Here is a 27,906-nt window from a genome sequence, read left to right as displayed (position 1 = left end):
ATTTTTAGCCCATCAGTGAGGAGGCCTCAGAGCTCATCCCGCAGCTGCTACCTCCAAACGAAGGACACCAAAGAAAATCACCCACCTTGGTTGTAACTTAATAAACCCGAAAACACTCCTAGAAAATGCAAACCTGCTCATAATTGCTTTCTCCCTGCCATCTCACCAAGAACACTTCTGCTTCCTACACACCTGCATTGTCACCAGCGTTATTATTCCCCCGTAATTGCCGCGGCAGCCCCAGAGACCTCGCGGTGGGCTGGGACCTGCTCTGCCTGGCACGAGCACACACTCCCCCAGCAAAACAGTTTTCCTCTCCTACAAATCTGGTCCAAAAATTCATTTCTTCCAGGAATCCTCGTGCTTCCTTCACAAATCACAGCACCTGACTGTCCTTTAGAACTTGTGCTAGGTTTTTCTAACGTTACAGAGGAATATAAGCAAGAAAACAATCTCTCCCTGCTTCTGCAAAGCTCTGTGTAAACTGATTAAACTGTTTCCATGTTGTTGGTAGAAAGCGCTGTGAAGGCTGCCCAGATATTTGGCAGGGATCTTGTTTTATTACCATTTGAATGCGTATAAATAAATCAATATTAAGATCAATTAGCGATAATCATTGAAAATACAAGACTGTGTTTTAAAGGCGGTCATTTGTACCTTAAATTGCAGCCTTCTGCAGACAAGAACAATATTTTCCTCTGTGGATAGCCCAGACAACCAACACATATTAGTGCTGCTGTAAAGGCATATTAAAAAATTACATGGGGAAAAAAAAATGGCTTTTTAAATTTTTTTAAATTGGAATGAGTTCTGAGCCATGGACAACATCTGGCTTTGACACGGCAGCTGGTCCCAGCTGAGGGTCTCTGGGCATCACTCCTCTTCACCTGCATCTTCTGGGGTTTATCACTCATTCACAGGCAGACACATCATTTACCCTGCAGTGCCCAGTTTCCCTTGCTCTTCTTTTGTTTGAAGGACTTTTTTTATCCTTTCTCCATCAAAGGGCTCCTTTCCTTCCATCTATTCACTTTTTTTTTTATTTTTTGGTTACTCCCAGGCTTTCCAATATTACTATTTCACACCAAAGTTCTCTCATACCCAAACAACTTTCCTCAGAAAGCTTGCAAGGAAATTCAACATCCAGCAGCTGCTCATAGAGTTAAACCCAATGAAAATGTAAAGAGAGACCAGGAAATCGGAAAAATAACAGAAAAACCTCGACCCTTCAACAAGTTGGAACAGGAATTTGATTCTGTACTTCCACCATGAAAAAATTCTCCCACGAAAGGAGGCCCTAAGCACCTTCCTCTGGCTTTTGTGTAGACTCAGAGCTTCAGGGGTGCAGTGAGAGGAGAATCTGTCCCTGTGCATGTAGGGTGAGCCCAAAAGTCTGTTACTCTGGCTTTTGTGTAGACTCAGAGCTTCAGGAGTGCAGTGATGGTGTAACAGAGAGAAGAGAATCTGTCCTTGTGCAGGTAAGGTGAGCCCAAAAGTCTGTTAACTCTTAATGTAGGTGGGTAAAGAGGGAGAGAATGCAATAAAAGCAGACAAGGAAAAGGAAAAGCAACAGAAGAGCAGGATGGAACACATCCCCATGAGATGGAGGGAACTAGAAGCATCATGACAATACACTGGGAGGGAAGTGAAGCTGGGAGCTCACCTGTCTCGTTAGAGAAGCAGGTTTTATGAAACTTCCCCATGTAAAACTCCAGCCCGATGATGGCAAACATCACGATGGCGAAGAAGAGGAGCAGCCCGATCTGAAGCAAGGGCACCATCGCCTTCATGATGGACTTGAGGACAACCTGCAAGCCTGTGGGGACAAGGAAAAACAGACAATCAGTGAGGGAAGAAAAATAAGGGCTTGGGGGTGGGAGCAAGGAGTAGAGAGGGGCTTCCTAAGGGAAAGTTTAGGATTGGCCATGCCAAGCAATGCTGCTTTTACCAGGGTGCTATAAAAAAGGTCTTACAACCATAGTACACTCAAGATGCGAGAGATACAACCAAGAGAGTTATCTTTTTCCAACCTCTTTTTTTCAGATCACATATTCAAAGGTCTCTTAAACTTCAGAGGTACAAAAAGGGACTTTTTCTGCAGGCAGGCCCTGCAGCAGTGTAGAACCAGCTGCCTCTCCCTCCATAACACGCAGAAGATCCACGATGCTGCTGTGCCCGTCACACCCCACTCCTGGAGAAACAAAACCCTGTCTCCAGGGCTATCCATCCAGAGCTTTTTCTCTGCCACAAAAACTCATTTTCAATTAAAACCAGGGGAGATAAGGCGAGAGAGGCTGGAGAGATGGAGGTGTCAGATAATGTCGTGCAGATGCACATAACACAAAAACTTCAGCGATAAGCAGCAGCTGAAAGCCACCTTGGTGGCCTGCCCTAAGGTATGGAGAACAAAGGATCATTGTTGTCTTGTCACCTTGTACAGCACTACTGAGGTCACTACGGGTGCATGCAGGAAATAAAAACAAAAAAAAGCATGAAGATCTGTTGGATGGGAAAAATACTGAGGGCATAGAAGAAAAGCATATACCATGTTTGTGTATGAATGCACCTCAAGGTTGTACTCTGGGCTACAGGAGGGGAAAAAAACCACTGCACGGCTCTCACAGCATCACTAGGAACATGAGAGCAAATAACACCCTGTGGGGAAATATTGTGCTGGTCCAGGATACATCAAAAAAAGCCATGTCATAGAATAATAGAATGGTTTGGGTTAGAGGAGATCATTGAGTTGCAACCCCCTGCCGTGAGCAGGGACACCTTCCACTAGACCAGAACCTGCAAACCAAGCCAGGACAGTGACATCCCTGAGGGGCCAGCCTTCTTCTCTGACACCCTTAGACTATCACTACCACAATGTCTTATTGCCTTGCGCAGGCAATTAGTCCATGAAAAATCAGCCACCAGCATCTCATTAGAGATCTTGTTAATAAATGACACCTTTCCCAAGCTGAGCCAAGGACCTCTTCTGTGTGAGAATTCAGATTCAAGCCCTGCCCACAAAAAGATGCTGATTTCAGGAAGTTTTCATGCTGTTGTTGCAAAGCATAAACCCTTGCTGGATTTCTGCAGCACCAACGTTTCAGTCCTTTCACCGCTTCCCTTTCACCAGCTCTTGCTGGAGGGAAAAAAAAATCTCTCTGTTCCACATTGAGCAATGAAATACACTCCTGACAGCGATCCCTCGCCAGTGGGCCGATGAGCTGGTGAACAGTGACAAATAAAAAGGCAGTAAGCAACGGTGTGAGGACTTTGATGGTTTGAGGGCACCAGCAACGCACAATGAAGCTCCTCCCCGGAGCATTCAGACCCTTCACACCAGCATGTAAAATATATCAAGTTTCCCATTGAGTAGGGAAGACTTATTTCTACTACCCCCCAATTATTAAAGAGGTAAAATCCCCAGTGCAAGATGCTCAGCCGGTAAAAAGTAACAGAAGATCCAAGCTGGGAGCCTGAAAGCTGCAAAATTTGGTTTTCACACCCCAGAGAATTAATTCAACCCCAAAGGCAAAGGAGTCCTTGGCCAACTCCCTGATGCTCACCTGCAAATTTGGGAGAGCAGTGCTGAAATCAGAACACTGTACACAAAATGGGATGACAAAGTCAGAACCTAGGCAAGGGCAGGAGGCCCAGACTGTGAAGAAGCAGGGGCAAAAATATTGCTCAGAGCAGCACGTAACACCCCAAAAACTACAGAGCACCTTTGGTTGTGAAAATGGCACTCACTTGGGATTCCTGACACAAGCTTCAGGGGTCGTAACACTCGGACGGCTCGTAGGGTCCGCAGGTCAAAATCGGTCCCAGCAGTTGCCAGAATCCTAATTGCAAAGGGGAGAGAGGAGAAGAAAAAGAAAGGAGATTAAATATAAATTCTTCTTTCCAAAGAATGGATACATATTGTGTAAAACCAAGAAATATTCAAGCTGCTTTGAACTTTATACACCTGGTCACATTGCAAGTTGTGGCCACTGAAAACCATCAGTTGACACAATCCTCCCGAGCTGCTGAGCCTTGCTCAGAACACAAGGAAATCTGCAATATCTGCTGCTCGTGAGGGCATTTACACCGAGTGAACAGGGCTGGCTCTGCCCATTAAAGAGCAGCAGCCTGTGCTTGCAGGAAAACATACACCAATTTTCAGGAGACAAGTTATGCTAGAAATTACCTGCCTACAATAAATTCCAAAATCCCTCAAGTACCGATGTCTGGTGTTTCCTAATATCTGAAGCAGTTTCTAGTTATACAGTTTGTGTGTGCAAAATTCATTTTTGTTCAGAGCATCTTATTTGAGGAGAATATCCAGAGAGTGGGGTGCAAGTATTCCCTCTGATGCACTACAGTAACTGATAAAAAAACACAGCCCCCAAACGGGAACGATTCTTAAAAATTGAAGTGCTCTTCACAGACATTGAAATGGTTTCACTGGTTTAGGGCACAGCAAGGGAAGAAATATTGTCACAGTGTCCACAAGCCCCAGTGATGCAATCTCCTGAAGCCAAGGCCCTGCAAGGCACACTCCCCCACAGAGAGCACAGCAAAACTGTGTTCATTAATTACTGCAGCACTTCCTATGGTGCTTCAACAAAAATATTCTTGGTTTGAGACAGGGCTCCCCTAACACAAGCCAACTGTGCAGCTCCTTCAGAGCAAACACCCCTCTCACCAGCTCCCCATCGACTGCACCATTTAAAGTGGTTAGAAGCAACTGCTATTAGTTTTTGCCAGGTTCCCCAGGTTGTTCTACCGAGGTGGCAGTGGCTGAGCGACCAGCCCACCAGTGAGGTCTGCAAGTCCCCAGTGCCACCTGGTACCAAATGTACAAGATGCCACCACTCTGTTAACCCCAACCACTGAAAGCGCTGCCCGTGGGGACCCAACCTCAACCACAACCTCACACTTTGCCAACCCTTCCCCAGGAGCTGCAGCAGCAAAACTGGAATCCCAGTTTTCACTGGCTGAAAACTGGGATTACAGATCCACAAACCTGGCTGGAAAGAAGAATTCCAGAGGTGACAGAGCTGGAAGGAGGTTGCCGGACTTGGGCAGTGAATCCCAGGCAGTGCCCTGGGGACTGAGCACCCAGACACAGCACCCATCCCATGCCCGAGCACAGAGATGCTCCAAGAGGTGCAGTGATTTATCTGCCCAGGAGCCCTGTTTCTCAGCACCTGATAACAGGCTGCTGAGCATTCAGCAGAGTCATCAGCTGCTATAAAAAAAAAAAATAAATATATATATATATATAAGAAAAAGCAGAGTTTTTCAGAATGTAGAGTTTTACTATGCAATATGCATTATGCAGGATGTCTGGCAAACTCAGAGGACATGGCCATGTAGGGAGTACTTGCAGCAGAGCCACGCTCGGCTAAAAAACCTTGTCCTTGACTTACTGACTGAGTTAGCAGAGCTGCCAAGCGTGGGCCAGGGAAGAGCAGGATCAGCATTGCTGTGGGGAAAGGGCCAGACTCCATCAGCAGGAGGTGCTGGAGATCAGGAAAAAAGCATGCTGAGATGTTGGATGGCAAGAGAGGCAGCAGCAAGCCAGGACCTGAGGAGCAGAGCATCTATTCTATAGGACACCTGTTCCTGCATTTTCACCACCAGAAAATTCACATTACATCAGCCCTATCGATGCAGTTTGAGCATAAGCAACAGGAGACAATTTAAACCAAGAACCAGCACACGCAGAGACTTCTAATTTAATCTTCTGCACCTATGCCAATGATTTCATTCCTCTTCTCCCTTCCCTCCATCATCACAACTTAATTGCTCACTTATAAAACTCTGCAGTCTCGGAACAGCACACACTTCAAGTCAAAAGATAATCTTAAACATCCACCTTGGATGTTGCTACTAACGACACAATTAGTCTCCAGTGAGCTAAGACGGATTTGTGCTGTCATAAGGCAGAACCCTGGTTTGTGGTACAAGCTGAGAGGAGCTGTGCTTGATACACTCATCATTTTGTTTCTAAATTCAAAGAGAAAATGGGAGCAAATGGGAGACACAATCAATTTGTCTCACGGTGCCAGTAAACGTTCCAGTGGCTGGAGGTCTCTGCTCCAGTCCTGTCTCCAAATAGGCTTACTGCTAAAAACAGTGTGCTCAAACTATGGCAACACCCACCCACCCCCCCAGTCAAAACCACTAACAATTTATTAATTTCCACATCCCCAGGTGCTGTAATCCCCTCGCTGACCTAGACAGAGCACCCTACAGCCGACCATCTCCCATGGCTGGAGTGGATTGCATCAAATCCCAATCTTTCCATGCAAATCATCCATGCCTTTATGGCTGAGCTGCCACCGCAACACCTGCCCGTGAATCAGTCATCCTTGAAAACACATACAACCCCGGCATCAAATCCCAATCTTTCCATGCCTTTACGGCTGAGCTGCCACCCCAACACCTGCCCGTGAATCAGCCACCCTTGAAAACCCATACAACCCCAGCCAGATTTTGCCTAGAGAGAAAAAATTACAACTACATCCTAAAAAAAGCCACTTTTGGTGGAAGAAACAGAAGACTAAAAGGGATGAGGTGGTAGCTCTAGATCTAAAAATCCATATTTGAGCCTTGCAGGTAAATAAGGCAAGTGGTGGAAAACCCAAGTGGGCATCCAACATGTCTCCTGTGTTAGTCAAAGCAGGGAGCACTGGATGCTTCAGGTGTGCTCCTCCAACCACGGCACTGGCCCCAGGCAGGTTGTCCAAATGGTGGCAGCAGGTGGAAAAGGGTCCTGGGGCTTTTAGAAGTGATATGGGGCCAGTGTCTGCCCCAGGAGCCCTGGAACGTGGGGTCTCACTGCTCCTACCAGCACCCACTGGTAGAAAGCTCCTGCCCAAAAACTGTGAGGGAAGAGGCAGCTGGAGGCCAGCAAAGAGCTGTGCCAGGGCAGGGATGGTGCCTTTTCTCCCTACAAAACCAAAGCTCATTTCCAGCTGCTCAGCAGCTCATTCCCCTAAACTCACAGATTTGCAGGGAAAAACACCCCAGTGAGGGCTGTTAATTAAAGTCGGGGCATTTGCCCGTGTGCCATCTTTCTTGTTTTACTTTTTTCTCCCCACTCCAGCTGAAAGCTCGCAGAATCTACAGTGAGTTAGGCCAGAACAAGTCAGAAATTATTAAAAATAGGAGAAACAGATGAAAGGAGCTGGCTGACAAGCCCATCCCGACAACCCTACCAAAGCGAACAGCGCAGAACAAAGCCGAGGTGCCGGGTGAGCCGGTGCCGGAAGAGGAAATCAGCTGTGAAAGGTAAAAAAATAGCAAAAAAAAGAAGATTTTAGGAGATCACCTCACAAAGAAGAATAAATGGCTTCATCCGCAGCCCTTTTTGTATCTTAAGGGATCATACAGAAACACTGGGATTTAACAGGCTTAGGATGCTGTCTTTGATAGCGCTTCAAGTCTTTAAGTAGAACAAAATAGGTTCCTCCATGAGGAGTTCCTCACACAGCAGAGCATCAAACCTCCCCCACTCCTGTGGGTCTGGGCACCCATCCTGAGCCCCCCAGTGCCCGGGACTGTTCCACCCCTTCTTCACTTTCACCATAAATTGGGTAAATGCTGCTTTCTGTACCACCACCCCCACCACCAAGCTCTGACTGACACCCGCTCCCAGAGACAGAGGCCACATCTGTGATAAACCCTTGATAACTTTTGTTCTAGCAAAGCCGGGGATAAATTATAAAAGCAGCTTATTTCTTTGGGTGTAAAAGAAAGCAAAGAATGAAGGGAAAAGCTCCTTTCCTGGATGTTATGCTAACATAAATATTTAGCAATCCATTTCTTAAAGTACCTCGGAATTTATGTGTCCCGGTTCAACAAGGCACACGGTCTCCTACAACGCTGCACTTTTCACAGCTACCCGATGACAAACCTCCTTTCTGAAGCCCTGAACAAAAAAACCACCTTAAAACTCCTCCAAGCTTCACCCTAGAGCTCAAAATCCTGAGGATAAGAGCGGGAAAAAGCTAACCCTGCTCCTCAGGGATATTCCCCTCCTACCTTATTGGCATTTTAGTGGATTTGTTTCAGCTTTTCCCAATGATCTCTCTGGGCGCAGGTGACAGAGCTACTTTGCATCTCCCCCAAGGCAGGAGACATCCCAAATGAAAGCCAGGAATGGACAAGCACAGAAATGAGGGTTTCTATATGTGTCTGTGGAGCAACCAGACCATGGGTCCAGCCCCAGCAAAGGGCAGCCAGCAAGGCTTGTTCCTCAGCACACACACCTGCGGGTGATGGGGAGCGTTTTCTTCCCAGTCTCCTGCCATCCCTGTCTATAAATCACAGCAGAGGCAGCACTGGATGTGTGAGAGAGAACTGGGACCAGTTGCAAATCCAGCAGTTTCAGCGCATCTGCTCGAGGGCAGATAACACACAGTGACAGCAAAAACAGCGAGATTAATAACCAAGAACCATTGACACTTCCAAGGGGATCTCGCTACTGGACAACGCTGGTGCCAGGGCAGGTTCTGCTGGAGGAGGAATCCCATAAATCGTAGGCACTTTTAATGGAACCTTTCTATTTACTATAAACTCCAGTCCTAGAAAGTAAGTGGAAGCAGCTATTTTTCCAGAGGCTTTATCCCAAGCACCCCTTCCTAAAGAACTGCATCAATCCCTTCAATGGGATTAGAAGAGGCTAAATATCCACCAGACAGCTGCCCGCAGGAAAAGATAAAGCTGGCCAGCAGTTCAGCAGCTGTCTTAGGAAAAGAAACAGCAACCACTGCTTCTTACCTACAGACTCAACCCCACCTAATGTAGACACCGTGGCTGCACTGACCCCAAAATCTCTGACAGGAGCACACAGAACTGCAGTAAATCACCCTCGTTCCTAGAACCCAACTTTGGGTACAAGCAGCCAATGTTTAACGAGCCCCAGTGACTCCCAGGAAATTAAAAACAGTGAGGAAAAATAAATAAATTTTTTTTTTTTAAACTATTGGCCAACTAGTTTAAAGATGCTTCCTCCCATCCGTGGGGGTGGTCCATGGGCTGTCCATCACTTCAGTGCTAGCTGCGACCCTCACCCACCCACTCCTCCTCAACTCCTCTTCCTCTTCCCAGGGTGTGGAGAAAGTCCCTAAACCCCACAGAACTTGTCACCACCATCAGGATCCCTGTTGCAGTGCTTGTGGTAGCTGGGCATCCAAGAGGACAACCTGCAAGGTCCTCCCAGTCCCACGGTGTGGGAACACTTGGGAATTTTACAGTAAAATCTGGTGGAAATAGTTATTTTGAAATGAGAGATTCTACAGAAAAGATTCATTTCCCTCCAAAAAAGGGCCCATAAAATTAATCTTAACTAGCTGGGCTTTTTAGCTGGTGTTTTCCCTTCAAAAGCATACGCAGAACATTAAAAATTTACCAAAATATGTATTTTCCATTTCTTGTTTTTCCTCTGAAACGATTTACCATGGGAGGCTGCTCTGCCTGCTGCTTTCCTGAATGACTGAAGTGTTTTAACCCCAAACCAGCACACAGTCTGCTTCTGGCTGGAGCTGGTGAGACTTTCCAGGATCAGGAATACCAGCAACACACCAACCAGCACAGGGCAGCCACTGGCTTCGTCATGCACCTCACAACCTTTGTATTAAGGGTCTTTAATTGGAAACATCAACTTCTCCAGTGTCTGCCCTGCACAATAGACAAGAACCATCGATCTAGCCAGGAGAGCCTGGGATGAGTGGAAGTGGCCACCCAGACAGAGCTGTTGCCCAGGTGGAGGGCTGTACCCTAAACTCCTGGGTGGACAGGGTCCAAGGTGAGCTCTGGTGGAGACCTTCAGGCAGCAAGTTATGATGGATTAAGGAGGGGGAACAAGATATACAGTATTATTGGAGATGTTGCAACAAGACATATTGGGTCCCCATGGGAATGACCTCCAAAGACTGACTACCAGAGCATCAACTCCCAACAGATGGCACCATGGAGAAGGAGGCACCACAGTCTCTGGTAATCTGTGGCAACAGGGCATCACTTGCCTCCATTTCCTCCCATGTTCCAACCAGGAACAGGTACAAAGTCCTGGCAGTGGATGAAGCCAATAGACAATACTCCCAAGGAGAAACCACACCAGTTGCAGATGCTAAAAGCCACAAAAGGATACAGTGATGCTAGCAGTGGGTGCTGGTCTGCTGAGAAGAACCTCAGCTGCAGTGCAAATCAAAATGAGCGTTTTTCACCTTCTTAACTCCAGAGCACACCCCAAAGACATCGCTCAGTCATACGCTGGTGACATGGTCTGGCTGATTCCCTTGCCCAGGACTCAAGGTCAGTGGAAGCTACCAGCCAAGGGGTGCTCATGAGCCAACCCCTCAGATGGGGGCAGGTGAGCCTGGCTGTCACCTGGACTGCAGGGACATGGCTGTTGGTCCCACTGCTCCCTTGTTCTCCCAGCCACCGCACACATTTGCATGCAAGGGAGCAGTTGGAAAGATGCCCCATTTCACTCAGTTTGATTTCATGGTGTGTGAGCTTTATCTTGACTACCAAAGACACACAGTCGACACCAGGGCTGAGCTGATAAGTAGATCTGGCATGCTAATTGCACCGTTTAATTTATGGCATTCCCACGTTCATCTGTTGGCTCCTTCACTCCATGTTGGTGACTTCCCCACCAGCTGTCCAGTTCATCCCACATGAAAGGGCCCACCTTGCCAGCTCTCTGCCTCTCCTTTGGATGACCAACACCAAGTCTAAACACCCAAGTAGATACCTGCACATTGCGTCAAAGCCTACTCCTTCCCATCAAAGCACATGGACACACAATGGACCAGGTCCCAACCCTTCCCTTTACTCAGAGCAACTCGTGTTGATCCCCTTCCTTGGATAAACATGTTTGTCCCAAAACTGACAGTACCCATCCAAACGCCCTTGCTGTGGTGAAGAATAAACCTCTCTTTAGCTATAACGTAAAGGGACCAGAGGGCAAAATACACTGAGGAAATAAGAATATTCAATGGTAGGGGATTGCTCTGCTTCAGAGGCACAGAGAGCAAATTCATTCCTTGGCCTCACACCAAACAGGTGCATTTCTGAGCCTTTTGTAGCCAGCACTAAATTTTCCACCAGCCTTCAGAGGCATGAACACAAACTCCCTCCCTCCTCTTTGCATGGCCCAAACACCCCAGAGTCCTGGGAGGAGACACAGCAAAATGAGAGCAGGATCCTCCCCCCAAACCACCTGCAACCTACTTTTCTGACTCGAATTCCCGAGCCAGGCTCCGGGCAGAAGACAGGGAGAGGAGCATCTGTAGATAGACACTCCTCCCCTACAGTGAGACACTCAAACAGAACAAATGAGGTTTTGCAGGGTGCTGAGGGCTCGGCTTCTGCTCAGGATGAAGGGAGGTGCTCTGGTTATGAGGCTCAATTAAGTCCTTGTTGCTCCTAAGCAGGAGAGACACGAACACACCACGCCACAGAGGGGAAAAGGAGGCTCGTTCGCAATAAGCAGTGGCAGCTGGCAGGAAAATGCACCCGTCCAGAAACATTTTAGTGAGCTCAGGCTGGGAAAACCGAGCGCAGAGGAGTTAAAACCATCCTGAACTTCATTGTGGCTGGAAAGTAGGTCATACCTTGAGTCTCGCTACATTAACATCACAAAGGAGAGGCGGCTGCTCTCTGTCCTTGGAAATGGGCATCTCAGAATTGAGTTCCAGGCAGGAGCTGGGAGCCCAGAGCACTTTCCTGGAAACATATGGTGCCACACATCCCACCCCACGGTCTCCTTCGTATGGGCAAGCTATGGAGGGGTTTAGCTCGGTGACAAACAAGATTCTTGAAGAGCAGAGAGGAATTTCAGGGTCAACAAAGTGTTCCAAGTATTTTAACTTCACAAGGCGGAGAAAAAAATGAGTGTGCAGCAAAACATCGTTTGGGATCGTTTGCTTCATTTGTCAAATTCTAAAATGAAGTATTCTGACTTTTAATGTGCTTTCCTTTTTAGCAAAAGCAATTCATGTCAAGCCTGCAAATATTTTTTGCTTGATTTAAAGCTGCCATTCTCCTGAAAAATGCAACCCCCCAAACCCCGCAGGTACAAAAAACACCACCCAAACTAGACACTACTTTTCATGGCTCTGCCAGAAAGTCAGGAGGAGTGTGGCTCTGCTCTCTACTCGCTGGCAGTTGGAAATTGGGCAGAGGGCACAGGACAGCTGGTAGGTGAATGGGGGATGTATTTTTTCTGCCAGGTGGGCTAGCAGGGCAGCACAGACACCACAGGGGGCAAGAGGTCTGAGTCACTAAATGCACATCTCAACCCTTCTTCCTCATAGTACCCACCAAAGGAGAACCTCCTTGCCAGGCTGCCCTGGGAGCGGTGACGGAATCTGTGTTATTTGGAACCAGAACCACATCACCCTCTCTGCATTTGGCCCGTCCCCAGAAGTAGTTGTTCGTGAGGTGAGCAGAAAAATGTCATCGCTATCAAATTGCACTAGTGTTTAAAAAGCAAACCAAAGAGGTTCAAAACAGAGCTCAGCCTTCCCTCCTGGGATGCTGAACTGGTGCTGCTGGAGCTGGCAGGAGAGGGATGGGGTGCAGCTACCGACAAGGGGCTGGTGCAGGGATGCTGAACTGGTGCTGCTGGAGCTGGCAGGAGAGGGACGGGGAGCAGCTACCGATGAGGGGCTGGTGCGGAGGAGAAGGAAAAAATTCCATCAGTGCTGGGCACACGGAAAGGAGACCCCTTGTTAGGTTACTGTCTTCTGGGCCTTTCTGCACTGCAGGTTTCTTTTTTCCACTGAGCCACCAGCTGAACCACGCACTAGCTTTCTAGAGGGAGTGGGCACTGCAGGTTTCTTTTTTCCACTGAGCCATCAGCGGAACCACGCACTAGCTTTATAGAGGGAGTGCATGGAGGGATGGCCTGTTTCTGGGTCCATCCACTCCCCTTTGCCACCACATCACTGAGTGCTGGAACAGTCCAGAGATGGGCAGACAATGAGCAAAGATCACAGAATCTTCCAAGTTTGAAGGGACCTTAAAGATCATCTTGTCTAACCGTCAACCTAACTTTGACAAAAATAGACACCCGCACAACAAACAAAAAGCAACACCATCACTAAACCATACCTCCCAGCCCTACATCAACCTGTCTTTTGAACACCTCCAGGGATGGTGCCTCAACCACCTCCCTGGGCAGCCCATTCCAATGGCTGAGAACCCTTTCGGTGAAAAAATTTTTCCTAATATCCAGCCTGAACCTCCCCTGGTGCAACTTGAGGCCATTTCCTCTCGTCCTGTCGCCTGTGACTTGAGAGAAGAGACCGACCCCCACCTCTCTACACCCTCCTTTCAGGGAGTTGTAGAGAGCAATAAGGTCTCCCCTCAGCCTCCTCTTCCCCAGGCTGAATAACCCCAGCTCCCTCAGCCTCTCCTCATAAGATATACACACCACACAAAACGATAGCCAAGAACATTCATATAATTGAGAAGGTAGAGAGTTAGTTAATTCCCATTGCCACATTTGCACAATTTCTGCGTCCACTCTCCAGCATTCAGCCAGCTCAACCTCACTGGTACAGCCAGATGGATGAGAACCGGCAAGAATGGATCACCAGCATCATCCACGCCTGGATGTACAATTAGAGACCCAAAAGCATGACATGAACTGAACCAAGCCATCCTAGCTAGAGAGCTTTACCAGAATGTCAAGCATTCCTGTTCTTCATGCTGGAGAAGAGAAGACTCTAGAGAGACCTTATAGCGGCCTTACAGTACCTAAAGGGGCCCTAGAGGAGAAATGGGGAGGGACCTTTGATCAGGGAGGGGAGCCATAAAACGAGGGGGAACGGTTTTAAACTGAAAGAGAGGAGATTTAGATTAGATATTAGAAAAAAATTCTTTCCTGTGAGGGTGGTGAGGCACTGGAACAGGTTGCTCAGAAAAGCCGTGGTTGCCCCATCCCTGGAGGTGTCCAAGGGCAGGTTGGACGGGTCTTTGAGCAACCTGGTCTGGTGGGAGGTGTCCCTGCCCAGGGCAGGGGGTTGGAACTGGATGATCTTCAAGTTCCCTTCCAACTCTAACCATTCTATGATTCTTTTCCCCTCACATCATAGCAAAATATTGACAAACAGGTCTCTGCTGCCATCACTGTGTCACTGCACCTCTCCTCCTGCCTGCACTCTCATTGTGTTCATCCTCCCAACACAAGCTCACGGGGAGTCATGCTACATCCAAGGACTGGCACTCAGGTCATGCTGCCACTTGCATACCATGGAAGAAGACCATGCAGGTGCTATAACCAAAGAGGCACCAAACACGGTTAGTGGGTGTACAAGCACCCACCACTCCTTTGGTGCTATCTTGCAGTGAGCAGAGGGAACAGCCACAGTCCCTCCCTGCAGGGGTACTTCCAACTCTAACCATTCTATGATTCTTTTCCCCTCACATCATAGCAAAATATTGACAAACAGGTCTCTGCTGCCATCACTGTGTCACTGCACCTCTCCTCCTGCCTGCACTCTCATTGCGTTCATCCTCCCAACACAAGCTCACAGGGAGTCATGCTACATCCAAGGACTGGCACTCAGGTCATGCTGCCACTTGCATACCATGGAAGAAGACCATGCAGGTGCTATAACCAAAGAGGCACCAAACACGGTTAGTGGGTGTACAAGCACCCACCACTCCTTTGGTGCTATCTTGCAGTGAGCAGAGGGAACAGCCACAGTCCCTCCCTGCAGGGGTAAGGCCTTCAGTCTCCATCTGCTCTATCAGCTGGGAAGGTCTTCTGCCAGGGAAATGCAGGCTCCCCCGCATGCTTGGGCCCAGTTAATTTAATGACCTGGGTTTTGACTTCCAGTTTAAGACCATCACCAGCAGATGATGCATTGAGCATTCAGTTCTCAGCTAACTACTTAAGCCGTGGATGAGAGCCAACACTGAACTCCGGAGACAGAGGCAGAAACTGGATTTGTTCTAGTTCCCCAGATGCACACTGAATGGCTCTTACTGCTTCTCAGGGCCATGGGCTCCAAAAAACCACCACGTCACACCACTATGTTACACACTTAGGAGCAGTGGTGACTCCCTTACCTACATCTGCAACTCTGTGTCTTCCCAGACAGCAGCTTGAATCAAGTTAGACGATGCTGGACTCGAGTTCAACAAGACAAGAGAATTGCACCCCATCCATCTCTGGCAAACATCCCCACAGGAAATTTCTCTAATAGCCCAGTGTTTGGAGACGGACAGAGGCTGGAAAGTTCTCAGGTACCTCTACAAGTGGGCACTGAGCTGGGTTTCTTCTCCTTGGAAGCTGGCTGGGGAACTGGTCCCCACCCATGTCACAGATAGTCATCTTTTGTCATCAAGGTCACCAGTCTCTGAGGGATGTTTTGCCAGTGAATGCTCTGAACAAGCAGAGAGACACATATGCTCCTCATACACGTCCTGTTCGAATCTACTGCCTCAAAGGACCCAAAGTCCAAGCATTTTCCACCCTCCAGCAGCTGCCCCTGGCTCAGAGATGCAGTATTGCTAGCAGTCATACTCTGGAAATAAGTAGGCAGCCCCAGAATCAACAAGGCTTTGTTAAAATTCATGCCTTTCGGTGAAAAAATTTTTCCTAATATCCAGCCTGAACCTCCCCTGGTGCAACTTGAGGCCATTTCCTCTCGTCCTGTCGCCTGTGACTTGAGAGAAGAGACCGACCCCCACCTCTCTACACCCTCCTTTCAGGTAGTTGTAGAGAGCAATAAGGTCTCCCCTCAGCCTCCTCTTCTCCAGGCTGAATAACCCCAGCTCCCTCAGCCTCTCCTCATAAGATATACACACCACACAAAACGATAGCCAAGAACATTCATATAATTGAGAAGGTAGAGAGTTAGTTAATTCCCATTGCCACATTTGCACAATTTCTGCGTCCACTCTCCAGCATTCAGCCAGCTCAACCTCACTGGTACAGCCAGATGGATGAGAACCGGCAAGAATGGATCACCAGCATCATCCACGCCTGGATGTACAATTAGAGACCCAAAAGCATGACATGAACTGAACCAAGCCATCCTAGCTAGAGAGCTTTACCAGAATGTCAAGCATTCCTGTTCTTCATGCTGGAGAAGAGAAGACTCTAGAGAGACCTTATAGCGGCCTTACAGTACCTAAAGGGGCCCTAGAGGAGAAATGGGGAGGGACCTTTGATCAGGGAGGGGAGCCATAAAACGAGGGGGAACGGTTTTAAACTGAAAGAGAGGAGATTTAGATTAGATATTAGAAAAAAATTCTTTCCTGTGAGGGTGGTGAGGCACTGGAACAGGTTGCTCAGAAAAGCCGTGGTTGCCCCATCCCTGGAGGTGTCCAAGGGCAGGTTGGACGGGTCTTTGAGCAACCTGGTCTGGTGGGAGGTGTCCCTGCCCAGGGCAGGGGGTTGGAACTGGATGATCTTCAAGTTCCCTTCCAACTCTAACCATTCTATGATTCTTTTCCCCTCACATCATAGCAAAATATTGACAAACAGGTCTCTGCTGCCATCACTGTGTCACTGCACCTCTCCTCCTGCCTGCACTCTCATTGTGTTCATCCTCCCAACACAAGCTCACGGGGAGTCATGCTACATCCAAGGACTGGCACTCAGGTCATGCTGCCACTTGCATACCATGGAAGAAGACCATGCAGGTGCTATAACCAAAGAGGCACCAAACACGGTTAGTGGGTGTACAAGCACCCACCACTCCTTTGGTGCTATCTTGCAGTGAGCAGAGGGAACAGCCACAGTCCCTCCCTGCAGGGGTAAGGCCTTCAGTCTCCATCTGCTCTATCAGCTGGGAAGGTCTTCTGCCAGGGAAATGCAGGCTCCCCCGCATGCTTGGGCCCAGTTAATTTAATGACCTGGGTTTTGACTTCCAGTTTAAGACCATCACCAGCAGATGATGCATTGAGCATTCAGTTCTCAGCTAGCTACTTAAGCCGTGGATGAGAGCCAACACTGAACTCCAGAGACAGAGGCAGAAACTGGATTTGTTCTTGTTCCCCAGATGCACACTGAATGGCTTTAGCTGCTTCTCAGGGCCATGGGCTCCAAAAAACCACCACGTCACACCACTATGTTACACACTTAGGAGCAGTGGTGACTCCCTTACCTACATCTGCAACTCTGTGTCTTCCCAGACAGCAGCTTGAATCAAGTTAGATGATGCTGGACTTGAGTTCAACAAGACAAGAGAATTGCACCCCATCCATCTCTGGCAAACATTCCCACAGGAAATTTCTCTAATAGCCCAGTGTTTGGAGACGGAGAGAGGCTGGAAAGCTCTCAGGTACCTCTACAAGTGGGCACTGAGCTGGGTTTCTTCTCTTTGGAAGCTGCCTGGGGAACTGGTCCCCACCCATGTCACAGATAGTCATCCTTTGTCATCAAGGTCACTGGTCTCTGAGGGATGTTTTGCCAGTGAATGCTCTGAACAAGCAGAGAGACACATATGCTCCTCATACACGTCCTGTTCGAATCTACTGCCTCAAAGGACCCAAAGTCCAAGCATTTTCCACCCTCCAGCAGCTGCCCCTGGCTCAGAGATGCAGTATTGCTAGCAGTCATACTCTGGAAATAAGTAGGCAGCCCCAGAATCAACAAGGCTTTGTTAAAATTCATGAGACAATTTAAAAAAAAAAAAAATATAGTAGTATCAGGGCTTTCTATTTGTCGCGTCATTCTTCAGCTTTCTCAGGCAGCTGGGGTTATGTTTTCAAGCTTTAGTCTAAGTGCCACAAAAAATACACACTTTCAAATAAAAGCTGAAACTCTCCCCTTGTCACAGGGATTAATATAAGGCATCAGGTATCACAAGACTTACAATATAATATCTCTTCTTTAATGCACACCTCATTGTTGCTCCCAAGAGCCATCATTCTCCTTCTTTCTTTGATATCTTTAATGCACACCTCATTGTTGCTCCCAAAAGCCATCATTCTCCTTCTTTCTTTGATTTTTTTTTTTTTTTTTTGGCCAGAACTATCACAGCAAACATGCAATGTTGTTCTAAGGAAAACACAGTTTGCCAAGACATCTAAAATATTGTGTATTCCCTCCATCTGCTTCTGCTAAATAAACCCAGGGCCTTATCTAATATAATGAGTAGATGTTGGCAATAATTGCACAGCCATCTGTACCACGCTTTAAACCTGTTGCAAGCTGGGCTGTGGACACGAGAAAGTTGGAATTTATTCCTTCCATACTGAAAACAGAAATTGTAACTTCCCCCCTTCTGTTTTTTTAGGATAATTTAGCCATATCAGTTCCTATGCTTTGTGCTTGGGGAACAGCATCTCATGAATGTGACAGATAAACCCCCTCTTTTCCCTGCCTCGTACAGATAAAGCTCAAGTTGTGCAGCTGATGAGGTTCAGAGCAGCCCTGGGTGAAGGCTCTTTGCAGCTCAGCAGCCTCCAAGAGCTGTTTCTGCCCAGCATGGTGCAACCACCACACAATGTATTTCCAAAACAGCTATACCACACCAGTGCTTTGTCTGTGCCCAAACCCTGCTGAGGACAACCATCCCAGAGGAGACTTCCCAGAAAATTTAGGGCTTAATTAGAAAGTCTCTTCTGGCTTCACTCAGCTGCTGGAACCCAAACTATCACCCAAATCTGTTGGGGAGTCACTCACTGGGTCATCCCCCCTCAAACTGAGCCCACACCAATTCAACAGTCAACAAGTCATCATCTTTTTATTTTATTAAACCTTGTTCCTGCCCTGTTTGAGTCAAATGGAGTCAGCTCCTTCCTGGGAAAGCTGGGGAAATAGGAATGGAGCTGTGGCGTACAGGACCACGCAGCAGGAGGCTGGCAGAAGAGCAGCAAGAGGAGGATGTTTGGCTGAATTTACTCTCCACAGGACATGACCAAAAGGGTCTGTAAGAGAGCAGTCATGGCTCAGCTATTTCACACAGTCAAAAAACACCAAAGTCCTTAGATAAAAAGAGTTGGAGAAACAACAACCTGTTGCCTATGAAATCTAATTAACTAGATGCACCCAGGTGCACACTGGCCTGGAATGGAGATGTTCAGAGAACACAGCAAAGCTTCTGCATGTGCAGGAGACAACATCTAATGACTGTAGAGATCCTCTCCGATGCCAATACAAAACATGCCCATGACCATGCTCTCTCTGAGTGTTGGTTTTCCAGTCCTGCTTTCCTCCTCCTCCACCCCACACTGCCATTCCCCACTCATTCCCCACTCTGTCCATCCCTTTTCACCCCCCACGGCCTGATAACCCCCTTCCCAAAACCAACACGAGCACACAAACCCCTACTAGGGCAGCAATGCCAGTGGGCAGCTCAGCCAGGTCCTATTGAGCAGAGCTTGCAGGACCTCAGAGCAACGCCACCGGCTCAGAGAAGTGACATCTTTATAAGAGGATAGGGGAATGTGTTTAAATTAATTGGCAGTTCGGATAACGGAAGCTTTCGCTCTCCACTGGGCTGTTAAGAACGCTGGAATTGCTGCAGATAAAAGTCTGGCAGCATTTTCATCATAAGCTCGACATTTCTGGGCTGTATAATCCAGCCATTAAAAAATATATGCTCTGGGATGAAACCTGACATACCAGGTCCCAGCACAGCAGCAAATGTTTGTGTTTTCCAAATTTTCAGAGCAGTCCCTTTGGGCCCATCAGGCGGTTACAAGCCAGCGGAGCAGAGATGGACGTTGCAGTTTTCCAGGGGAGGCTGCACTTGCATCAGTCGTGGGGTTTGGAGCTTTATTTCACTCCACTGACCAGTTTGTCCGTACGCTGCAGCCATCTGAAGTACAAGCAGAGAGCAGCACCCAGCAGAGAAGGCTCTATGTTCATTGGTGCCGTGATTTGCTGCGGCAAGTTTTCCCCATAATATGAAAACCAACCTGAATTATGGGGCAGGAGAGAGAGAGATCCATGGGGAATTTCTCAGACAGCTGCAGGAGAAGTGAGAAGCACCCTGTGGTCCACAGCAGCTTTCTGAGAAGGCAGCACACAAGAATATAGCACCGAGGGCTTTGGGATGAAGGCCAACAGCATCAGATGCTTTTTGTTGATGCAGTCTATTGCTGTGAAATGGTCCAGAAATCCCTCCTAGCTTTTCGGCATTAGAGTTAAGTGTTTCGTTAGGAGCTAAATCACCTCAGGCTTACCTCTGCAGCCAATGGAGAAAAGCACAAGTAGAGAAAAAGAAATCAAAAGCAGCGCTGGCAGTTTCTGTTGTCCAAAAACAAGTGACTCAGTTTCACCAAGGAGCAGCAAGAGCGGCTTTAAGATCTGACTTGAGTTTAATCATCAAGTGAGCAAGACAAGTCACAGTTTCACTCCACGCTGCTGCTTTCTCTTTATAATATATCTCTTTATAATATACCTGTCTTGCTTGAGCTGTGATTTTTAAGAAGGAGATGCCTCACATTTGGCTGGGTTTAAATCTCAGGGGGCTCATAGTACCCGGCTCTACTCTCTGCCCACTCAGTTCCTCTCCTGGCCATGACACCCCTTTCTCCATTAAATCACCAGACCTGCTGCTCTCCAAGCACAAAAAGGCTCCAGAAAGGCAGCTCTGGGGCTGCACCCACCAGCACCGCAGCAGGGAAGGACCTCCCAGCTACTTTTCCAGTCTCTGGGCATTAGGTTAATTGTGAGTTTGCACAGAACAGACCATAGTCTAGACAGCGTTAAGCTCCGACTGGGGAAGGTGCAGCCTGGTTTCCAGAGTAAGCGTTTCTGACATTTGCTTAGTCATCTCCTTCCCTCCCGTTTGGTACCGAAAGCGATTCCTTCCTCCGGTAGCCCTGGAAACGGCAGGAGGAGGCAGCTCCAGATGTGTACACGTGGCAGCTCCAGGCATGGGATGCTGCTGCCAGGTAGGGCTGAGAGGGGTCTGGGCTTTGCCCCTTCCCCACAATCCTCACCACCACCCAGCCCGTCTTCCCACAGCACAGAGGGAACAACCTCCTGGGATAATTCCTGCATCAAAGCTCAAGGCAAGGTAGGGGGATGCTGACAGAGGGCTGGGGATGAAATGCACCCATGGGTCTGGGGAGAAGGGGGATGCTGACAGAGGGCTGGGGATGAAACACACCCATGGGTCTGGGGGACACACCAGCAGCAAGAACCACCTAAAAAAGTTTAAGTCCTTCTTCCATCGGTGCCCCAACTTGCTTTGGGGTCTTCAGCAACTTGCTCTGCTTTCTTTCCCACTCCAATTCTGCTTTCCCCAGCTTCATTGGACCAGCCCATAGCTCAGGACAGACACTGCCGACGGCTCTGCGGCACTCCAGCACCCGGCACAACAGTGTTACCACCACCTTTCAGGGCTCTAATCACTGCTTCAATTAAGAGAAACAGCAGAAGAAAGCACAAAACACTGCGTTGTGTAACTCCTGCAATAAGAACAGCCCTGGAAAAATGCAAATAGGTGGCACCTTAATGGGGATAACTCAAGCAAATCAAGAGGTATTGCTAGTTCTTGGAAAAAGCACTCAGCAAAGAAGGTTTTGGTGCTGAAGACTGCCTTTTTTTCTACCAAAAAATGTTTGTTTTCAGGGAAACATCAATTTCAGTTTTCCAGTGGGAAATAACAAAACATTTTAGTTTCGTTTTGACTTCAAATATGACTTCAGATTTTATTTTTATTTGGTTGTTTTTAACTGGAATGATATTGTAAAGCTGGTTGAAAGCAGACACTTTCACTTAAAATCAGGTTGAAACCTCCCGGGGGATGCTCTACCTTTTGAAACAAAAACTTTTGGAATGAGGATTTTTGCTCCACTATTTCTCATTAGGGAAAAAAAAATCTGGATTTGTGGGCAGCTGTCCTTCAAACCTGGAGGGAGACTGCTCTTGCCTGAGTCAGTTGATGTCTCCTGCCCATTGGGAGCATTTGAGATGGAGGCAGTTGTTTGGCTGCATCTCCCACACTTTCATTTTGCCTTCAGAGCCCCGTGGACAGCTGGGGACACCAGGTCATCCCACAAGACACCAGTGCTCGTGCACAGCCACTGTTCTCAGCTCCATTTCTCAGGGAAACCCACTCACCTCTTCAGCTGCTGATGGCTCATATGACTGATTGCACTTTGGTATTTACAGGAGCACGCTTCTTGTGACAGCAATCTTCAGTAGACCACATTCTTGGCTGGTGAGGAAACTCCTTCCTTTCCTTGCAACTCATGGAGAAGCAATGGATTTATATTGGCCCTTTTCTTGTGTTATCACATTCCCCTGTAGCCTGACATGGCATGAAGCTGATAGCAGGAAAGCTCAATCAAACACAAATACAGGTTGCTGAGGGAGAGCAGAGGTTCCAAGTGGGTTTTGCACCATCGGATCAAGGAAGAGGTGGGTAGTGAATGCAACAGTGGGGTTAAGCAAGAACCACTTCAGCAGGAACAAGCTTGGCAAGATGCGTCCTCCTAGAGGGCAGGTCTTGGGGCCACGTAGGACAGATCTCCAGCAGAGTTTCCAACAAGTGAGGACAAGTCGGGTTGTGGGAGGGGGAGAAAAGCAGAGAGGGAGGCTGGAGGATGTCAAGTAACATCCATTGCGTGGCTTTGCCAAGAGCACTGGATGGAGCTGGAGTCAAAGTCTGCATGTGGATTTTGCAGATGACAAAATTTACAGGCTGGGGTAGAGTCAGGATTTGGTGTTTATCTTGGAAGAAAGAAGCATTTTAGCCTGGAAGTTCCCAAAATCAGCAATGGAGATGCTTAGATGAAATCAGCAGGCAACTCTGAGGAACATGGCATCTTCCATTTGTGTATCTTGTTTTAGAAAGGAGGCTAGGGCTTTGTTTCGGTGGATCCGCTCATTAGTGGCAATTACTTTGATCATACCTTCTGCAGCTCTTGTAAAGCCCAAGTCAAACATGGTTTGGTCACCCCTTTCCATTGCAGTTGTTTCATGGCAGCAGGTCATGCAATTAATGAACATCAGTGCTGTCCCACCGTGCTTGATGCAGCCCCATCACCCCTTTTGGAAGCAGTACTGATGCCTGTTTATCATGCCCTTTGCTGTCCCAGTCCTCAGCACCTCTGCCCGAGCAAGCAGCTCATCCTCACACCGTGCTATTCCAGCTTAAATCATGTCAAACACCTCCCCATCCCAAACACCTCCAGGATTCCAAGTGCATGCTCTTCCAAAGGCCAAGGTGGTGAACTCAAAACGAGAAAGCTGAGGTCACCAAATTCATTACACTAGTGACTGTCCCTGGAGTAAAATTTTAACTCCTCCACACAGAAATGAGCGGCTGGACCTGCACACGCAGCTTCATCAAAACCCTGGAAGTCACAGCTTAGTGCAAGAGTTAAACTTGCACCGTTGCCGTTTCCCTGACCCGATTGAGGGATGGAAGATTTTTCCCCCCCTTTTCATTTTCCTCTCTTGTTACAATTTTCTCCCTTGTTACACGAATGAGACAGCAGAATTCTAATGCTAATGCCTCTTATGTTCTATGAGAGATAACAGCAAACTGCACCACTCTGACCTTTTCAGGGTTTTATAATTTGATCAGCTGTCCAAACTCACTCTTCCCCTCCCCGTGCTCCTCTGGGGAGAGCAGGGCAGAGGGGATGACCAGCAAGAGCATCACGGGTGCTCAGAGGAAAACAACAAAGGGGCTTTCCTGGCCGGAGAGGACCAAGGAGCTGTCTTCTATAGATTATCCTTTCCTATGGGATTGGCTGAAGGGCAAAGGGTGGGAAGCAAGAAGCTGACACCAGTCCCGGCCACACACCCTATAGCAGACAGCACCAGGGTGTTGGGGAGAGCACAGAGCTCCAGAGAGGTCCCAGGGATACGGTTTTGTCTTTCAAAAGCCTGAGGATGATGGTGATGGAGAAGCACTTCTGCAAGCGGGCACAGAGAAGAGATTCCCTTGGTTTTACCAGCTGGGAAATGAAGATGTGGTGAAGCCTGCACCTTACACAATACCACAAAGACCAGCCAAGCCCCAAACCTGTAACCCTATTTCCTAAACGATGAAGTGAGTGCTGTCACCTGGATGGGGAGGGGGACAGGGAGCCCTGCCTTCTCCTGTGCTGCTCTAACATGGGGGGCTTGCCTCCTCCCCAGGCTCCTCTCCCCATCCAAGCAGGTACCTGCCATTCCCATCCTAACAGCTCCGGTGGTCACAGAAGGAACCACTCAAAGTGACAGACAGGGACACACAACAGCCTTGACAGGGAAATTCCTTACAGCACACATCAATCAGACCCAAACATCTCTGTGCCCCAGATCCAGAGCCAAATTCACATCACACCATGGCACCTCGGCCATGGACAGGACTATCTCCAAACCCAAGCTGACACACAGGATGGTCCATCTCCCCTTCAAGCTGCTTAAACAGCTCAGAGGGTTTCTCCCCCCCTGGTCCTTCGCTTTCCAAAACCATCCTCTTCGCAAAACGTTTAACCTGAAATCTCCCCTAACAAACTCCTCCCCGCTGTGGGGAGAAGGTGGCTCTGGCTGCCATAGGCAAGTGGTAACCTAGTAAATTTTAATCCTTGCCTGTTATTGTATTACCACCAGAAGTACACGGATTGAGATAAAAGGCTCACCGGCCCAGCCATAATTATATTAGAAAGGTAATTATCTCCTCTTCCATCCGACTTTGTGCTTTCTTTCTATAATGAAGTTTCCAGCTAATGTTTGCAGCGCTGGGGCCAGCCACCACAAAAATGTGAAAGCTAATTGTCTGCTCAGCATGTGAGAACCAGAGGATAAGGCTGTGGAGAAGAAGAAAGGAGCTGGGGAGCCCCGAGCCGGGAGCAAACTGGAGCTCCTGGCCACTGATGATACCCATGTCCCACCACAGAGCAGGTCCCAGGGACACCCTCAGGCTTCCAGCTATAGACATGAGCACCCCAAATCACAGCACTGCAGTCGCAAATATACATTTGCCTCGAGGCACCTGCCCCATGAAGAGGAACTTCTATCAGGGAGTGTAGTGATAAAACGAGGGGTAATGGTTTTAAACCAAAGGAGAGGAGATTTAGGTTTGATATTAGGAAGGAATTCTTTACTCTGAGGGTCCAGGTTGCCCAGAGAAGCTGTGGCTGCCCCATCCCTGGAGGGGTTCAAGGCCAGGTTGGAGGGGGCTTGGAGCAACCTGGTCTGGTGGGACGTGTCCCTGCCCAGGGCAGGGGGGGGGACAGGATGATCTTTAGGGTCCCTTCCAACCCAAACCATTCCATGATTCTATCAATCTTGCTCTTTCAGACTGTTTCTGAATCATCAGGAGGGCTAGGGGGTTGTTAAAATAAAAAGACATTTTCACTTTTTGAGAGCCCAGTAAGGAGAGCACCACCCCACCATCACCAAAACCACTCACCATTGCTGGCTGTAGAAGGTGGGTTACAAATGAAAAGGGAAACTGAGGTACAGGAGAAGGGCTTCAGTGCAAGACCGTGGTTGCCCCCAGCCTTCACTCATGTTCAAGTCCACCCCAACAGCCTCTCTGCATAAAGTTGGACCAAAGCTGCTTTTGGTCCGTGAGCCATCCTCACTCGTGTTTCTATGCACGAAGGCAACATGAGAGCTCTTCTGCAGCAGACAAGAAATTATCCAGAATTGAACGAGCTAAATATAATTTTCAACAAGCACACAATGTACAGATCACAACACAAAGACGTTGGCTTACATATGTTGGGTGCATTGTTTTGGGGGGTGGGGGGATGTGCTTTGTACTATTACTGAGTAGAATAAAATTATTGAGACACTTAATTGTACTAATTATAATCTTTTTGGGAACATTTTGAAAAATTACCATCTTTTACCAATGCACAACTGACCATATGATGTCCTCTATAGTATAGAGTTTCTTCTGTCTTCACAAATTAAGAGGTAGGACAGTACTTTGCAAAAGCTCCCAGAAGGATCAGTTCCCACCCAGCAGCTTGTGCTCTTTGTCTCACACTATTGCAGAAGAGGATGTTTTTGCCCTTAATGGTAAACAATGCTCTAATTATTTGGAAAAGCATCCTAAATAGCCAAAAGTAAAAACACATTTCAGCTGAATTTCCTCAACATCCAAATTCACACTAATTTTGCTAGGACTGAAAGTTTGGTGTCTGCAGGCCACTGCTTCAAACTTCCAGTGCTTTCCATTTTAAGATGGAACTAAACTACCCCAGGACTTCAGTCCCAGCCCTCAGACACCATCCAGCACACAACATCTCTAGACACCACAGAGGAACCAGCACGGACATTGGCTACACCTCCACCAGTTCTCTGCTGGGCACCAGCAGATGACCTTTCCCTGCCTCTTCCCACTCAATAGAGCTCATCATCTACCCAGCAACAGAATCACAGAATCTTCTAGGTTGGAAGGGACCTTAAAGATCATCTTGTCCAACCGTCAACCTCACTGACAAAAATAGACACCCACACAACAAACAAGGAGCATCATCACTAAACCATCCCTCCCAGCACTACATCAACCCGGCTTTTGAACACCTCCAGGGATGGGGCCTCAACCACCTCCCTGGGCAGCCCATCCCAATGGCTGAGAACCCTTTCAGTGAAAAAATTTTTCCTAATATCCAGCCTGAACCTCCCCTGGCGCAACTTGAGGCCATTTCCTCTTGTCCTGTCGCCTGTGACTTGAGAAAAGAGACCGCCCCCCCCCTCTCTACACCCTCCTTTCAGGGAGTTGGAGAGAGCAATAAGGTCTCCCCTCAGCCTCCTCTTCTCCAGGCTGAATAACCCCAGCTCCAGGGGTTTAATTTTTCCCTTGTCTTATGATACATCTCAGCACCTCAGACCGCTGTGTCCATGCACCTTCACAGTGACACGCAGCATCCTCACGCAGCATCACAGCTTTTCTCTGCTTGGCACCAAAACCCCCAACTCCTTCAAGGACATAGCGCCCATCCCAAACGGCTTTTAACATCTTCCTTGTGCACTGATGACCCTCCTGAGGACACCTGAGGCAGCGAGGGGACATTTGGGGGAGTTTCCGCTCCCTCGTGAACGATTGTGTGGAAGCTGCAGGATGAGCCGCATCCCCGGGGCAGGGCAGAGGGACAGAGGATGATCGCATTGCGGGAGGACGCAGCGGGAAGCAAATTCCTGCCACATCCCACACCTGCCCTTCCAGCAGCATCTCCTGACAGGGCAGGACTCCAGCAACAGCCTTTCACAGCTTTGCAGGGTGCCCTTCCCGAAAACCAACCAGCTCCTTCTAGAAACTGCCTGGGACGGAGCCCGCCACCAGCTCCGCATCGAGATGGGGCAACTGGGAGAGGGGATTTGGCTGGAGGCAGTGCTTTATTAGGGTTTAAAACTTTCAGTCTGTACACAGCTCTCCCCAGGTAGTTGCTGGGTGCAGCTGGATGAGTCTGGATGAAGCAGAGGAGAAGAAGTAAAGGTAGATGAAATCAGCTGTGCAATCCAAAGCAATGTTCCTTCCACCTGCCCTCACGGCTCCCCTCGGCCTTGAAATGCAGCACTTTAGAGCCCCCTGTGCTTAGAGAAATACCTCCCTAATCCTTTGTTTAGATGAGAGATCTGTCCCTCTCATCATTTCTAGGGGGCAGCAGCAGTAGCACAGGAATCACAAAACAGCAGAATTTATCGGTTTCTTCTTTGGGCAATGCAGACCCCCCCGGGCTCCCCTGGAGCTGCCTGACCCTGCCAATGCCATTTTGCAGACACCACGTCTCCCAGCACAGCACTGACACCGGAGCCAAACACTTGAAAGGCCCAGGGCTACAGAGCTGGTGAGACTTCATCAAGTTAAAAATGCATATATTAAATCACTTCTCTGAGAATCTTTATCCCCCCCCAGCTTGATACCCAGGAAAAACCACACGGGAGTCAGTGCCTCCCTGCAGCATGACCAGCATCAGCATCTCCACCGCAACCACACAGCAAAGTGATTTTGGAAGAGCAAACAAGTGGGAGCCAGTCGT

At 48.3% G+C, this 27,906-nt stretch overlaps 1 protein-coding gene across 1 annotated transcript in view; it reads right to left on the bottom strand.

Annotated features, from left to right (window-relative positions):
* Nucleotides 1–27,906, bottom strand: part of CACNA1B (calcium channel, voltage-dependent, N type, alpha 1B subunit) — a 330,920-nt gene that overhangs the window by 211,281 nt on the left and 91,733 nt on the right. The window contains exons 4-5 of the mRNA XM_014952366.1: nt 3,745–3,836; nt 1,664–1,816 (exon numbers count right to left, since the gene is read on the bottom strand). Of these exons, the coding sequence (XP_014807852.1) occupies nt 1,664–1,816; nt 3,745–3,836 (245 nt within the window). The remainder of the gene's footprint in view (nt 1–1,663; nt 1,817–3,744; nt 3,837–27,906) is intronic.

The sequence above is a fragment of the Calidris pugnax genome, unplaced genomic scaffold (genome assembly GCF_001431845.1).
Source record: "Calidris pugnax isolate Ruff unplaced genomic scaffold, ASM143184v1 scaffold135, whole genome shotgun sequence".
NCBI lineage: Eukaryota > Metazoa > Chordata > Aves > Charadriiformes > Scolopacidae > Calidris > Calidris pugnax.
This window is presented reverse-complemented; position numbering and strand designations above follow the sequence as displayed.